Source organism: Oncorhynchus mykiss, chromosome 12, assembly GCF_013265735.2.
Source record: "Oncorhynchus mykiss isolate Arlee chromosome 12, USDA_OmykA_1.1, whole genome shotgun sequence".
Lineage (NCBI taxonomy): Eukaryota > Metazoa > Chordata > Actinopteri > Salmoniformes > Salmonidae > Oncorhynchus > Oncorhynchus mykiss.
Window position 1 is genome coordinate 33032780 of NC_048576.1, and position 12601 is coordinate 33045380.

The 12601-nt window shown below is 40.9% G+C and overlaps 1 protein-coding gene across 7 annotated transcripts in view; it reads right to left on the reverse strand.

Annotated features, from left to right (window-relative positions):
• Nucleotides 1-12601, reverse strand: part of LOC110537471 (autism susceptibility gene 2 protein) — a 489908-nt gene that overhangs the window by 376043 nt on the left and 101264 nt on the right. For all 7 annotated transcript variants that reach the window (XM_021623538.2, XM_021623539.2, XM_021623533.2 and 4 more), the window contains one exon: nucleotides 4199-4465. In XM_021623538.2, the coding sequence (XP_021479213.1) occupies nucleotides 4199-4465 (267 nt within the window). The remainder of the gene's footprint in view (nucleotides 1-4198; nucleotides 4466-12601) is intronic.

Genomic DNA, 12601 nt, shown 5'->3' on the forward strand with positions numbered 1-12601 from the left:
GTGCCGATGTCTCAGAAACAACGTAACTGCTGAAGTATGGAAGGAAAGGAAAAACGACTGTACTACTCAGCTGCTCTACAAAAATCCAAGGCAGACAACTGTGAAATGTGGAAAATAATCAACTATTTCACTGGCAAAGTCAAAAGAACATGCCAAGTACAAAGAAGTTCTAGACATGATATATCAGACCTTCTAGAAATGACAGAAGAGTTTCATGCATACTTTGCATCTTGTGCATCCAAGCTTGCTAATGAAATGCAGGCTCCCTCAAAAGACCCACTTCCATATGTTTCAGAAACAGAGCATGTTTTTGAGCTATCGCTAATTGATGAAGTAAACGTCCTAAATGAACTTCTGAAGATGAAGCAGCAGAAAGCCACAGAGCCAGACAATATTCCACCTAGGCTTGTAAAGGACTCTGCCACAGTGATAGTGGGTCCACTGACTCATATCCTCAATCTGCCAATCTCAACTGGGGAGATACCATGTCAATGAAAAATTTATATAACACCAATCTACAAGTCAGGGGATAGATCGGTTGTGGCCAACTACCGTCCAATGTTGGTAGTTGGCTGATGCACACACAGGTTGCCAACTATTTCTCAATTAACAGCCTATTTACATCCTATTAAAGCGGCTTTAGGAAGATACACAGCACACCTACAGCAGTTCAAAAGGTCGTGGAGGACATCAAGTCGGCTTGTAACAGCCAGGAGGTCACAGCAGTACTCTTTTTGGACCTGAAGAAAGCTTTTGACTCTGTTCACCACCACACACCCCTGGGGAAACTTGCGAAACTAGGCTTTGACAGCACTGCAATCAAGTGGTTCACATCATAATTGCAGAGTACACTGTCAGCCCAGGTACCTGTGGTGAATGGAGTATCACAAGGGAGTGTGCTTGGGCCACTGCTATTACCTTCCATCAGTGCTGGAGAAATTCTGCATATATATATATATATATATGCAGATGACACAGGCCTGTACTACTCAGCAAATATTCACCAGTGAGCGCGAGGAAGCAGTGTCAAACGACATCAAACGGCAGCCGCTTGGTTTGCTGACAACAAGCTTTCCATACACCCTCAGAAGACCAAGGCAATGCTGTTTGGCAACCCACAAAAGCTGAGACACACTGGCAAACGTATCACAACAACAGATGGGCAAAACACTTATGAACGAGTAAACGCCATAAAGTAGCTGGGGATGAAGTTGGACCCACACCTACACCGAACTGAACATGCCAGGCAGGTCACATGGAAACTGCTGTTTGGGCTTGGTGGTTTAGAAAGGGCAAGGGACTTCATCTCCAAGGACATCCTCCTGAACGATCTACCATGATAACAACTCATCTGGACTACTTTGCCACAGTATGGCTTCCCACCCTACATCAGAGCAATAAGATACATCTTAAAGCATATTATCAACAGGGCTGCTCGTATCAAGACCGAGCATTCCTGGAGGAAACACACAGAGATTTTTCTGCAAAAAGCTGGAATCGAACCACTAACAGACAGGATCTATTACAACACCCTAACAACTGTTTCAAGGCGACACAGCACAAACTACCTGAATACATGTCAGACCTGTTCAGGTGGGAGTCTCCACCCATCCTCCGGGGGTACATCAGAGCAGCAGCCAAAGCCTATGAACAATGGGACCTGCACCTACTGCCACAACCATCAGTGAAAAACATGGCCTTCCAAGGCAGTCTGCAGTTCTTTTCTCTGGAAAAAACTGTTCTTATCCACACGACAGATAGCTAGTATGTCCAACTTCAAAATGTCTGTAAAAATATCTAGACAGCTATATTACATTCCACTAGGCCTATAGCCTAATACACAAAGAGTCAGAATGCAAACAAATTAAAAGCATGCAAGAGAGGCAAAATGACGAGTCACAATTCCTCCGGCTTCCCCATTTAAATCTCATCCTCTTCGTCCTTGTCTACACCAAGTAGCGATGACCCTTCAGCACATAAAAAAGGGAATCATGAATGAAGGGAATTGTGTAGCTATTGTGTAGTTATCAATCGGCTTTTCACTCTAACATTTGAGAAAACATGTAACAATTTCCTATCTGACAAAATAATATGATAATGTACAGTATGCCTGTAAGTAGCAAAGTCACAAAACCAGACCTGAAAGATTTAGTTACCAAGCTGACTACCAAGCTGAGCTTTCAAAAGTAATTATCTAGATAGCTATCATCATAAGGGTTAGGCTTCAACAGCCAGCAGACTGCCAGCTACTATTTTTAGGAATCATATGACATATCACAGATATACCTGCACTTAATGAGATATCTAGCTATGCAGTTATCTAGCTAGCTAATAATTATAGCTATTGGGATTATAGCTAGCTAACATTAGCTACATTTTACATTTAAAATAACAATCCTGCAGACTCATCTTATCAATCGGAAAATATACTCTAAAATGTAAATATTATAGCTAATCTCCAACATATAAACAAATTGTATACAGATTCTTACCTTAATGTTGTTTTCCTGATCTCAATATCAAGGTTGTAGAAACCTTTCAGGTCCAGTGGAGGTGCGACGCCTCCTGGTGGCCACGTTCATTTTCAGTCCCTGCGCTAAAACTCACAATTTGCTCAATACTGCCAATGATGCATGAGCCACCAGTCATTTCTATGGTAATTCAAGATGGCGCTACCCATACCTCTAATAAATGTTGTTCAAGATCAATATCCTAAAAATAGAGATGTTTCTATGTTCAATGCACATTTACTATTCGTGGATTGAAAACATCTCTTTGCTTAGCTTTACTTATTAAAGTGTTTCCATTCCTCTTTAAGAGCTGAGGAAGAACCATTTAAGAAACGTAACTTTTTTTTAGTGTGTGGTGTCATGTCTCCCCTGAGCCCCATGCTCTAACAGCATCTCTTCTCCCCCTAATAAGTGGCTGCTCCCAGAGCTGTGGGGAGGGTCCTTCAGCTCTGGCCCTAAACACCACTTTGTGCTGCTCTCACTTGTCACAGAGGTTGTTGTCATAGCACCCCTGACTAATACACACACCCCGAGCCAATAACACCCATCTGTGTGTGTACAGTATGTAATCACTTCCCTGTGTTGTTTCTTTCTGGGTTCATTAAAGCCAGGGGGAGTATAGCTCACATGATTAACAGCCTCCTGAAGACTGACCTCTCTCCTGCTGGGATGACACAGACTGATGGCAACCTTTGCTCTCCTACCTTCACACACACAGCGTGTGTTTTGTGCAGCATGTGTGTGGGTGCTTTGTGTAGCATGTGTGTGTGTAGATGGACAGTGGGTGGTGCTGTAACTGATAGCTCTTGCTGGCAGAAAGACACCCCAGTGTCAGTGTGCCATAAATAGTCATTAGTGCAACACAATGCCCTGTGCGCGCGCACACACATACACAGACACTATTCTCCTCCCCACAGACACACACACACACACACACACACACACACACACACACACACACACACACTACACCACAGCTAACAATAGCACCAGTGACTAATCTCTTATTGGTCCAGCAGGTTTTAAAGCCCATTATAGATAATAACACCATTCATCAATAGACAGCCGAGCAGCTGTACTATAGAGCACCAGTCGTCTGGCTGTGAGGAGGGGGTAAAGTCAGTACAGTGTATCTCTATAAGGATAAGGCAATCTGCTCCTCACAAATCTCTAGCCTTAATACTGCGTAATTACAGATGTTTTCAAAGGACAGACCTTAATGTAACATTAATTAACTCAACTCTGGGATCAGAAATGAAGCCAAAGAGACCCTCTAATGTTCAGTCACAATTAGATTCCAGTTTCTCCTAAATCAGTTGGAATGGAATTTTTATTTATTTATTTTTTACAAAGCTGCTATCTTTACACCTTGCAGCCTATTATATTTTATCTGTATGAATTCAAACACGTCGTCTGATAATTCAACCTGATCTTATGACCAAAAGCAAATTGTGAACACTTGTCAACATTTCCTCTCCCACATTCAAGAGGATCAAACTACACATCTAGCATTGTAGTGAGCAGACAAAACCCACTATGCCAACCTGAGACCACAAACGCTAGCCTGGTCCCAACTCTGCAAGACAGTACAAACTGATCTGGGACCAGGCTACCCAAAACGCTGCTTGAGGAGAAAATAAATTGAGTGGAGGAGACAGTGTATAAACCGTAATAAACCGTGTACAGACCGGCCTGTGTTTCTTCTGCAAGCTGTTCTTGTTCTTCTTCTTGCCGTAGGTGTGAAGAGCCAGGCGTGGGATGTTGTTCTCCTGGTCAGAGTGCTGGTGATGGTTGCTATGGTTGTTGTGGTTGTTAAGGTGGTTGTTGAGGGCCTTGTGGGTATCCAGGCTGAATCCATTAGGGACTTTAGGGGGCTTCTTCTTGCACAGGGGGGGCCCTGCCTGATTCTCCTCGTGGTTCTCCATGCGCTCCTGGGACTTCAGGGACAGGTCCTTCTGGAGAGGGAGAGGTAAGATGACAATTCAGTTACACTGAAACAAAGTAGACAACTTCTCATGTGACAACGCTGTGACAATAAGACAAAGTGCTTCACTTAAGCAAAGTATCTTCTGTAAAAGGAGAAAGGAGAGAAGAAAAGAGGGGAGGTGAAAACTCTGACAGTGTAAAAGTAATTCAGGGTCATGTCCTTCTGGAGAAGGGGAATAGAGAATAGAAATATCTACTTTTTTGATCTGCACTGCAGGGGAGAGGTGAAAACTCTGTTACACTGAAACAAATGAAGTACTTCTAATTAGCTTGTCGCTGGAGCGTACTAAAAGCAATTACATTAATTCAAATATATTCATAATCCTGACTAAATAAGCCCCTACACCTGAGAAAGAGAGCTCATTATGATGAAAATCAAAGCTAGGCTTAAAGATATTCACATTGACAAATGCCATTTGAGAAGTACGCTTACTAGCTACTCCAATGAGCAGTACCGAGAGAGACTGTTCTTCTCCCCTATTGAGGCCCCCGTGGGTAGTTCAGCACTAACAACACGTTACGTTTAGACATATTGTCACCAAAGCATCTCTAGGTACAGTAGATGATAGCACCACACTATCTGTCTGAGATTAACCACACATCTATTAGAGCATGGCTGCCAATGAAGGCATTGAGCGCTGGAAACAGAGCCACCAGCACACACCCACATCGACAAAAACACACACATGCACAAACGAGTATAGCAATGAAATACTTAAATTGAAGTTCTGTCAACACTCCCACATCCCCTGGTAAAATAGTGGGCACTTTGTGGGCACCTACACTACACTCCGTAACAGATGGAGAAAACAAACCATTACACGAGCCCCCAGATCTCCTGTATTGTGTGCTATTTTCCAACCAGATGGGGTTGTACAGTCTGACTGGGGGATTAATAACACAACTCATCTGCCACAGCGAGGCTGCGTACTGTACTGGAGCCATCAAGGCTAAAGTTATGGAACAAATAATTGATCTGTAAGGGGACTCATTTTGTTCCAAGCCTGTAGTAGTAGCAGCAGGCCAAAGAGCCACTTGTGTAATACAGTCCAATAAAGACTGAGTGGGGCAGCCATGATGACACTTTAGTGTGGAGATTTAGTCGCAGAGCCAATAGTGTACTGCCAAGGGAAAGTGGGAAACTGCCATGGCTACCCTAATGATGTGTCAATGCCCTGTGAAAAGCAGATATTTGACAACATGCTTGGAGGAGTGTGAGTCCACATTATTACCCTTTAACAGACCTTTAACAGTATTTGTGTGGACATATGTATTGGTTAAATGGGAGAGGAGTGATAATTAGGAGGTACAGTGCCGTGCGAAAGTATTCGGCCCCCTTGAACTTTGCGACCTTTTGCCACATTTCAGGCTTCAAACATAAAGATATAAAACTGCATTTTTTTGTGAAGAATCAACAACAAGTGGGACACAATCATGAAGTGGAACGACATTTATTGGATATTTCAAACTTTTTTAACAAATCAAAAACTGAGAAATTGGGCGTGCAAAATTATTCAGCCCCCTTAAGTTAATACTTTGTAGCGCCACCTTTTGCTGCGATTACAGCTGTAAGTTGCTTGGGGTATGTCTCTATCAGTTTTGCACATCGAGAGACTGACATTTTTTCCCATTCCTCCTTGCAAAACAGCTCGAGCTCAGTGAGGTTGGATGGAGAGCATTTGTGAACAGCAGTTTTCAGTTCTTTCCACAGATTCTCGATTGGATTCAGGTCTGGACTTTGACTTGGCCATTCTAACACCTGGATATGTTTATTTTTGAACCATTCCATTGTAGATTTTGCTTTATGTTTTGGATCATTGTCTTGTTGGAAGACAAATCTCCGTCCCAGTCTCAGGTCTTTCGCAGACTCCATCAGGTTTTCTTCCAGAATGGTCCTGTATTTGGCTCCATCCATCTTCCCATCAATTTTAACCATCTTCCCTGTCCCTGCTGAAGAAAAGCAGGCCCAAACCATGATGCTGCCACCACCATGTTTGACAGTGGGGATGGTGTGTTCAGCTGTGTTGCTTTTACGCCAAACATAACGTCCTGCACTGTTGCCAAAAAGTTCAATTTTGGTTTCATCTGACCAGAGCACCTTCTTCCACATGTTTGGTGTGTCTCCCAGGTGGCTTGTGGCAAACTTTAAACAACACTTTTTATGGATATCTTTAAGAAATGGCTTTCTTCTTGCCACTCTTCCATAAAGGCCAGATTTGTGCAATATACGACTGATTGTTGTCCTATGGACAGAGTCTCCCACCTCAGCTGTAGATCTCTGCAGTTCATCCAGAGTGATCATGGGCCTCTTGGCTGCATCTCTGATCAGTCTTCTCCTTGTATGGGCTGAAAGTTTAGAGGGACGGCCAGGTCTTGGTAGATTTGCAGTGGTCTGATACTCCTTCCATTTCAATATTATCGCTTGCACAATGCTCCTTGGGATGTTTAAAGCTTGGGAAATCTTTTTGTATCCAAATCCGGCTTTAAACTTCTTCACAACAGTATCTCGGACCTGCCTGGTGTGTTCCTTGTTCTTCATGATGCTCTCTGCGCTTTTAACGGACCTCTGAGACTATCACAGTGCAGGTGCATTTATACGGAGACTTGATTACACACAGGTGGATTGTATTTATCATCATTAGTCATTTAGGTCAACATTGGATCATTCAGAGATCCTCACTGAACTTCTGGAGAGAGTTTGCTGCACTGAAAGTAAAGGGGCTGAATAATTTTGCACGCCCAATTTTTCAGTTTTTGATTTGTTAAAAAAGTTTGAAATATCCAATAAATGTCATTCCACTTCATGATTGTGTCCCACTTGTTGTTGATTCTTCACAAAAAAATACAGTTTTATATCTTTATGTTTGAAGCCTGAAATGTGGCAAAAGGTCGCAAAGTTCAAGGGGGCCGAATACTTTCACAAGGCACTGTATGTCCCTATTCAAGTCAAGAGGGGAGTGAGCGACCCTCTCCAATTCTGGATTATTCTGCCACTGCCTCTTCCACAACCTTGCAGTCTCTCCCCCCTTCTACCTACCCCCTTTCACTCTCTTTTCATCTTTTCCTATTCCATCCCTGGGTTGTTTTTCTGAGCACCGCCTTGCCCGTCACCATCCCAGGGTGCCTCTGTCTGTCTAGAGCTGCAGAAGACTACAGGGTTTGGAGGGAGTTCAATAGGATGTGTGTTACACAGCAAGATTACGACCAAAACCATAAAGAATAACGATATTTGTGCTCCAGTACATCGCAGTCCACCTTCTTGTTTGACATATTGGGTGACAGTATTGACATAGTGGGTGACGTTCGGTAGACCCAGAGACACACATTAATCTTAATTAGGTCACTAAAGTTATTTATGGAATGAGTTTGGCTGTGGATGTGTTCCGGGTGATGCTTGGATGATGAAGTTTGCATTTATCTTTACAATAAAAGGTCAAATTGAGGAATGATGTTTAAGACCTTTATTTTCCATCAGTGCAAAAACATATGTAGATGCTGTTTATAAGCGTTTGTTGGGACATACGTTCTGTTGCTACTGTTCCAATCACTTATTTGAGATCGTACGCTGCAGGGACCACTCAACAATGATCACAAATACGTCATCGTACGCGTCAAAGGGTTAAATATTCTGCAATCAGAGGATCAGAAAGCTGCAGCAAGAAAGCATCAGACAAATCTGCCCCAGTGAAATTTTTATATCAATCTTCTGCAAGGCGTCTTGCAAATCACAAGAAGAAAGTTGTTGAAATGAAAACCAAGATTCACTAGAAGTTGACTGAACTTCCATCGAGCCATCTAGAGGCTGGGAAGGAGGCAGGCATCCGACTGGCTGACAAGGGTCAATTAAACCACCATTTATTTCAAATAAAAGCCTGTTGAGATAAAATGCTGATTAAAAGCATCACTTATCTCATATTTCTCAGTAATGATGCCAGAGTCTGACACAACTTGCTAAGGCATGGAAGAGGAGGAATTTCCACGCTTCAGTGCATTAACTGTTTTGCAAAATTTAGATGGATTACCAGCAGAGTCTGAGATAGCTATATCTAACTACTTTCTAGTTAGATATAGTTCTTTCTCGATAGAGGAAGGGCATCTATTTCTCAATTGCCTGCAAAACTGGTAATCAGCTACAGTCTCTCGAGCCTTGGCCCAGGCATGATTTCTCATCATAACAAGATCTGAAAGTTCTATAGAGAACCAAGGATTTGTTCTATTTTTTTGTTTAAGGGAGTGTATTTGTCTGACAGAGAGAGAAAATAGATGAGAACAATTCTAGAACAAATTAATAGTCAGGCATGCAGCTGATAGGAAAAGTCAGAGTAATACAGTGCCTTCAGAAAGTATTCACACCCCTTGACTTTTTCCAAATGGTGTTGTGTTACAGCCTGAATTTTACATTGATTCAATTGAGACTGTTAGTCACTGGCCTACACACAATACTTCATAATGTGAAAGTGGAATTATGTTTTTAGAATTTTTTTCAAAATTAATTTAAAAAGAAAAGCTGGAATTGAGTCAATAAGTATTCAATCCCTTTGTTATGGCAATCCTAAATAAGTTCAGGTGTAGCAAGTCATCTAACAGCGAGTCACATAATAAGTTGCATGGACTCTGTGTGCAATAATAGTGTTTAACATGATTTTTTGAATGACTATTTCATGTCTGTACCCCACACATACAATTATCTGTATGGTCCCTCAGTCGAGCAGTGAACTTCAAACACAGATTCATCCACACATATCAGGGAGATTTTCCAACGCCTCGCAAAGAAGGGCAGCTATTGGTAGATGGGTAAAAAATAAAAGGCCGACATTTAGAAGGCATTTGACCATGGTGAAGTTATTAATTACACTTTGGATGGTGCATCATTACACCCAGTCACTAAAAAGATACAGTCGTCCTTCCTAACTCAATTGCCAGAGAGGAAGGAAACCGCCAATGGTGTCTTTATGGATGTGATAGGAGAAAACTGAGGATGGATCAACAACATTGGAGTTACTCCACAATACTAACCTAATTGACAGTGAAAAGAAAGAAGCCTGTACATAATACAAATATCCCAAAACATGCATCCTGTTTGCAACAAGGCACTAAAGTAATATTGCACAATACTTGGCAAAGCAATTCACTTTTTGTAATACAAACTTATGTTTGGAGCATATCCAATACAACATATTATGGAGTACCACTCTCCATATTTTCAAGCATAGTGGTGGCTGCATAATGTTATGGGTTGCTTATAATCATTAAGGACTGGGGAGGTTTTCAGGATAAATAAAATAATGGAATGGAGCTAAGCACAAAGCTGGTTCAGTCTGCTTTCCACCAGACACTGGGAGATGAATTCACCTTTCAGCAGGACAATTACCTAAAGCCCAAATCTACACTTGAGTTGTTTACCAAGAAGACAGTGAATGTTCCTGAGCAGCCGAGTTACAGTTTTGACATAAATCTAACTAAAAAATCTATGGCAAGACATGAAAATGGTTGTCTAGCAATGATCAACAACCAATTTTGAAAATAATATTGGGCAAATGTTGTACAATTCAGGTGTCGGAAGTTCTTAGAGACTTACCCAGAAATACTCTGTAATCACTGCCAAAGGTGTTTCTACAAAGTATTGACTCAGGGGTGAGAATACTTATGTCAATTAGATATTTCTATATTTAATTTTGAATACATTTGCAAACATTTCTAAAAACATGTTTAATTTTGGGGTATTGTGTGTAGAAGTGTGAAAAAAATATTTCCCTTTTGTATTCAGGCGGTAACACAACAAAAAGTGGAATAAGTCAAGGGGTATGAATACCTTCTGAAGGCACTGTACATGTGAAAAAAAAGGTTGTGGGGAATTTTGGTAAAAAATGTTCTTCATAATTATACGAGGATCAGTGTTCATCTGTTTGGTACCTCTCATACATGCAATAGGACAGTGATCACTGAGATCATTAGCAAAGACACCGCTGGACAAGTACTTGTGGGGGTTATTTTTCAGAATTAGGTCAATCAGTGAGGAGTTTGCTAGATTTCTTACATCAATCCAAGTTGATTTCACATATATAGCCACCCCTCCCCCTTTTCTGCCTGTCACACCTGAAGATGTTCTATTCAGCAATGTCCTTATCCAGGATCGAGCCATTTAGCCAAGTCTCTGAGAACCAAAATATCCGGGCTCATGTCATGCACCCAGATATCAAGAAGATCCATCTTTGACATCAACCTTCCAACATAACAGCCCTAGCCCTCTACGTGATTTGAAAACAGCGGGGGTATCCATATTTATGGTATTTGAAATATAGGCCTAAACTGTGTCAATTCCAATGACCGAGCTGCAGGATGATGAGGATAATGAGTTTGGTGGTTGGCTCTGATTCACTGAGCCAATATAACAAAGCTTCATTTTCGTCACAGGCAAACAAACAAACGCCGCATGCATCGACTAATCGTGTTCTCCTTTGTTTTCCACTCTCATCCAACACAAATAATGCAACGTGACATGCATTGTCAGGGATGAAAGGAGTGACAAAATGACAAAGTTCTGAGGGGTTTGAGAAGGACCCATTGTGTTAGCGTGGTGTGGAGTTCTAAGCCGCTAGAAAATCTGTTGATTCTGTTGTTAAAAAACTGAAATGGTAACACTTTATTTGACACCCAGCATCATAACATTATGGCAAGGTCATAACCATGTCATAATATATCATACCAGCTGACATAACTTGTCATAACATGTGACAATATGGTCATAACACTGTCATGACATTTTGACCAGGTGTGACATATATTTTGGTATTTTATGGCTGGTTATGACATCTACATAAGAGTGTCAAAACCCACAAAACCACACAAGGCAAACCATTCCATTACACCATAGCCTACTTGTCTTCAGTATGTTAATGTTATATACATTTTTTTGAAATTCACCATATTAAATTATAATTGTAATTGCGCACACATTGATGTCAGACATGCAACTACCCCAATGCTCTGTTGCTGATGACTGGGATGAATGCAGGAGAAGGAAAATACCCTCTTTTTGACTGATATAAGGCCATGTACGTGATAGGCATACCTTGCGTATATGATGATGGTCATAATGCTTCTTGACAGTGTCATAAAGTGTATTTTCTAAGTCCAAGTAAAGTGACACAGGATGGTCATAATGCTTCTTGAGTGTCATAAAGTGTATTTTCTAAGTCCAAGTAAAGTGACACAGGATGGTCATAATGCTTCATGACAGTGTCATAAAGGGTATTTTCTACAAGTTATTTAAAATATGATGAAAAAACAACTGCAACTGTACATAACAACAAAAACAACAACAAAGGATTTAAGAAACAAACTTTAAAACGAAACAACATTTCTTGTCAGGGAAACATTTTTTTTAGTAAATGTCGGTTTTGACACTCTAATGTAGGTGTCATAACCAGCCATAAAACAACACAATATGTCACAAGAGGTGTAAATATATTGGTCATGGCAGTGTTATGACCATATTATGACAGGTCATAACACATAATGGAAATGACAAGTTATGTCCTATGTTATGACATATTATAATAATGGTTATGACACTGGGTGTCAAGAAAAGTGCTACCAAAAAAGTAAGAAAAACACTATCTGCTATGCTTGTCTTTAAAACAATGGCTGTATGAATTCCAGGTTCCAGATCATATTCCAGGTTCCTTCACTCTGTGGTCCAACTCATCCATCTCAATTGGGTTGTGGTGTCTCTATTGTCGTGGTGTGTTTTGTCATATATATATATACTGTATATACATACACAGTTGAGGCTGGAAGTTTACATACACCTTAGCCAAATACATTTAAACAATTCTTGACATTTAATCCTAGTAAAAATTCCCTGTCTTAGGTCAGTTAGGATCACCACTTTATTTTAAGGATGTGAAATGTCAGAATAATAATAGAGCGAATTATTTATTTCAGCTTTTATTTATTTCATCACAGTCCCAGTGGGTCAGAAGTTTACATACGCTAAATTAGTATATGGTAGCATTGCCTTTCAATTGTTTAACTTGGGTCAAACGATTCGAGTAGCCTTCCACAAGCTTCCCACAATAAGTTGGGTGAATTTTGGCCCATTC